The sequence below is a fragment of the Terrapene carolina genome, unplaced genomic scaffold, assembly GCF_002925995.2.
Source record: "Terrapene carolina triunguis isolate 2854851 unplaced genomic scaffold, T_m_triunguis-2.0 Scaffold96, whole genome shotgun sequence".
Taxonomy (NCBI): Eukaryota; Metazoa; Chordata; order Testudines; family Emydidae; genus Terrapene; species Terrapene triunguis.
This window is the reverse complement of record NW_020664447.1, coordinates 7216644-7221028: the sequence shown is the minus strand read 5'-3', so window position 1 is coordinate 7221028 and position 4385 is coordinate 7216644. Positions and strand designations below refer to the sequence as shown.

Genomic DNA, 4385 nt, shown 5'->3' with positions numbered 1-4385 from the left:
GTGGGCGGGGGGGGGCTGAGTGGGGCGGGGGGCCGAGACCCCCTCCCCACCGCTCTCCCCTGCGGGGGCAGGAGGCAAAAGCTTGATCCTGCGGCAGCCAAGCTTCCCCCTCCCCCATTTCTTTCCACAGCGTGGTACATTCCGGCCCCTCCGCCCCTCCTCCTCTCACCAGGCAGGCAGCGTGCTACTCAAAATCGGCTTGCGTGCCGTAGGTTGCCGACCCCTGGTCTAAAATTTGATGTCACTGCTAATTTAAATCCACGGGGGCAGTTGAACAAATATAGTATACAGTAATAAATGAAACTTCTGTAACTGGCATTTACACTGCCACCATTTACCCCAGCCTGGATTGTACACTCCTCTGGATTTCACAGTCCTAGGCACTTGCTTGCGTGGGCGCGCTTGGAGATCTGCAGCTGGAGACAGCACTCTGTTGGTGCTGTGTATCAGTCCAGCCAAGGCAACAAGCTGCACAACCCCGCTGACGATTGGAGCTGGCTCCACCAAACGTCAGCAGCTCTGGGTCCTGGTTCAGTGGCAAGATCGTTTGGCCTCTCCTCAGACTCAGTCTCTCTGCTGTGCCCCTTCCCTTGAAAGTACTTTCCCAAACAAGAGGGGGGGTTACTCACAGTCCTTCACTGCAGGCCCACCTCAGTCAGCTCCAGGCACAGCAACAGTCTTTGCTCTGACTCCAGTGAAGCCACCAACAGCCTCAGAGGTTCCCTGCCAGGGCTGGCCTTACCATTAGGCGAACTGGGGCGGGCGCCTCAGGTGCCAGACTGGGGGGGGGGGGGGGGGCACTAGGACCCAGAACGTAGAAAATTGTGCCTGCTGCTGGTGCATATGTATTCTCTCTGCTCTAGATGCACAGAGATGGTGGAGTGCTGTGCTGGAGGAAGGAGGGTACAAGAGACATAACAGGCAGGCAGGAGAAAAGGTGAGAGGGAATAACAGAAAGCAGCAGGAGCTGCAGGGAGAGAGAGGAGGAGCAGCCTCTTATGTACCTCTATAGCACCCCCAGTAGACTGATTAACACCAGCTTCTCAGGGAGCTTCCTGTTTCCTGCTGCTTCCCTGAACCCACTTGAGAAGAACAGGCAGTCAACTGAAGTAGTAGGAGCCAGTTAGGCCCTTAACATGCTGATATCTTCCCTCATTCAGGCCCTGCTACCAGCCTCCTTATCTGTCCCCTTCAACTGAGTGTTGAGAGCCACTATAGCTGGCACAGAACAGCAGTCATGAGTGAAAGACGAAAACGCCCCTCTGGGGCAGCATTCAGAAAAAGAAAGCAAGCAAAGGAAGCTTCTCAATCTAAGCAGGAAGGAGCTCTCCTGAGATACATAGACACACATGTTCACGGTGAGCCTTCCAGCCCCAGTGAGGATGTGAGTGGTGAGGAGATGCCTGATCTTCCAGTTAGTCAGAGTGCAGGTGACCTGGCAGCTACTGCAGCATCCATATCTCCATCTCAAATGGATGTAACCATGCACATTCCTGAAAAAAAGTGTAGATCAGAGAAGAGTGTGGTGGAGGCGCAAGAAACAGCTGCTGCTGAGTTTAGTTCCTTAAGTCTAGATGATCCAGGACTGTGGACTCACTTGAGCAGTAGCCTGAGGGACTTCCTTGTATTGCATGGGCCACAGCAAGTGAAAAACTTCATGTTCCCCAAAGACAATGAAAATAGAAGTTTCCATCCAACACATTACTGGCGTGACATCCCCAATGGCGACAAAGTGGAGAGGCCATGGCTTATGTGCTCAAAAACCCAGAATGCTGCATACTGTTTTTGTTGCAAACTTTTTTTTCAAAATATAAAAATTTGACTTAGCACTATTTAGGTAAAAGCAGGTCAGGTGTCATGATGGGGTGGGGTGAGGGTGTCTCATTAGCTTTAGGTTTCCTAAAGCATTCAGGGAAAACCACAGGTAAATGAAATTACTTCACTCTATGGTTGAAATAACATTTTTGTCAGTAAGTTTCCCATTACACTATTTGTCTTAGCATTTAATAAAATAACTCAATTTCCACATGTGCTGTGAGATGTAAGATATGAATTAATGTTTTCACCTCTTCTTCCCTGCCCAGCTCTCTGGCCACATCAAGTTTTCTCTAGCACAGCAACATTTTCCCTCTCCCTAGCAATGCAATTCATTACTGGGATTTCGTTTGAAGGAATAGTTCACGTAATATTTTGTTACCGCACATAGTTCATCACAATCCATTTCAACACTGAAATTTTAGTTAAATTAGTTTGCAGTTCTATTGACCTCAGCAAGGATATATCAAATGCATATAACACTGGCCATCTCTTATCACTATGAAATAAAAGGATAACACTCCAGGTGGGGATACGCCAAAGCTGAACAAAATAGGACTTGGATGTACTGAACAACCTAGCTATGGCCACTATAATTATTAGCAGAAATTATTGGGACTTGGCAGTCGCACATTTTGTCACAATTGCCTGATTTATTTCAGATAATCTAATGGTTACACAGTACGATAGGTGCGTCTTCCACAAGACTTATGGACTAAGTTCAGCCTCCTCCATGAATTTACATCAGATTTCATATACTGGATATTAAGAATAGTCTGGCATAAGGCAAGCATTTGCCTATTTAAAGGAAATAGAAGTGGCCAATTTACACTAGCAGTCATTTTTCAAAATAGTTGCCCATATAAAGTTGAAGTGAGACATAGCTCTGTATTAATACTCCTGCTAATTAAACTGGCTGAAGTGCTCTCTAAGCCCTAATACGGCGTGTGACCCATGAGCACCTCCCAAAATTATAAAATACAGATGGAGAAAAATCGAATTTCCAATAAGCATGAATACATGCAAAGGCCCCAGATCCATCACAAGGGGGAAGTTCCCTCTGTTTGCAGCTCATTGGACCTACTGTTCAGAGCAACAATAAAAATGTTTAATGTAGGGGGCTGCCCTGTTTTGAAACCAATAAAGCTGATCAAAACTTCCCAAATGTCAATTTTGGCAAGTTTCTTCCTCTTGAAGGATTACCCCTTCTAATTTTTTTTGTCCTAATATTTTAGGGCAAGAGACTTATAATAAGCTCCTCCTCATGCATTAGAATGGATTTCTTTAAAAATTCAGTCTTCAGCTTTCCTGAGCTGTGCATAACTTGCTATAATCAGCTGTCTTACCTATTCAAGTGAATGGATTTGGAAGTTTTGTTCTTCCCTTTCACCTGGGAGGGAGGGCGGTGTGTGGTTTTCCACTTTAATACAGAACTGGAATGACGACAGGTCTGAACACTAACAGGCAGGATGTGTTTGCTTTCTCAACAGCCACAGCACCGTGTCTGTATGTGAAGTGTCTTTTAATGAAACCAGAAGTAACGAAAAGGAAGACCCTTTGCTCATGGATGAAATACCGTTACTTGGTTTGATACCCAGAGATGTGCTTGGCGATTATGAAGACAGCAGTATCATTCAGGCAGTGCGGAAGGAATTAGAAAGCCTGGAAGGAAATATTTCCGAACAGACAGATTTAAAGGAGCCAGACTTGGCTCATGATCTGCTCTTTGGAGATGAGATTTAAATTAAACACAGGGTAGATTGGTCACTGACACGATACAAATTAAATTTCTAGAAGTGTCTAGTATTTTGCTTGTATAAATTCTGAACACACACACTGCTGGATAGAAGTGCAATAAATAATATTTTAAAGGGGTTTCTTCCTATTCTCATCCCCCAAACCTGCACAGACTTTTTTTTTTTTTTAATCCATTCGGAAGGTTGGACTAAACTAAATCAGAAAGGGCAAGTGTGGGCCAACAGTGTCAGGTTTTTTTTGGACTAGTTACTCTGTCCTGGGTACCAAAATAAACTTACTAGTTTAGTATTAAGGGGAAATGAGCATAATGTGTCAAAGTGTTAATGTTTCATACATAATCTCATTTAAATTATTGGTGACCCTCAAGTGAAAGTTTTGAGCATTGCATTTTCTGTACATATGTTTGGAATGGTTGTTATTGTTCTGGGGTGAGGAAGAACCCACTTCTTCGTTTAAGATGATTATTTTCGGGCATTGGTCTTCAGCCATGTATGTGTTTCTTTTAAAAATATATAATCACAGTGAAGTTGCAATAAATATAGCTTCTGCTCAGTTATTTGAAGCCTGGGGGAGGCTGGGAAGGAGGAGAGCTTTATCCTTAGTTTCAGAGAAAGCACTTAGGACCAAACTTCACTTTCAACTGTTTACAGAGGAGGCGGCAAAGGATCTCAAACTCATGTTGCACCACTAGCTGTACAGGTTTTGGGGGACCGGGCTGGTAGCTTAAACCAGCATCCCCACTACACAGCATTTGCCAGTGTAAACTCCATGAGAGTTAATACTACTCCTTGCAGCATTAACTCTCTTTCACA

The 4385-nt window shown here is 44.7% G+C and overlaps 1 protein-coding gene across 1 annotated transcript in view; it reads left to right on the top strand.

Annotated features, from left to right (window-relative positions):
• The window catches only part of DKK3 (dickkopf WNT signaling pathway inhibitor 3), a 54941-nt gene extending 50831 nt beyond the window's left edge, over positions 1–4110 (top strand). Inside the window, exon 7 of the mRNA XM_029911519.1 lies at positions 3306–4110. Coding sequence (XP_029767379.1) covers positions 3306–3558 — 253 coding nt within the window. The 3' untranslated portion in view covers positions 3559–4110. The remainder of the gene's footprint in view (positions 1–3305) is intronic.
• Positions 4111–4385: the final 275 nt, after the last annotated feature.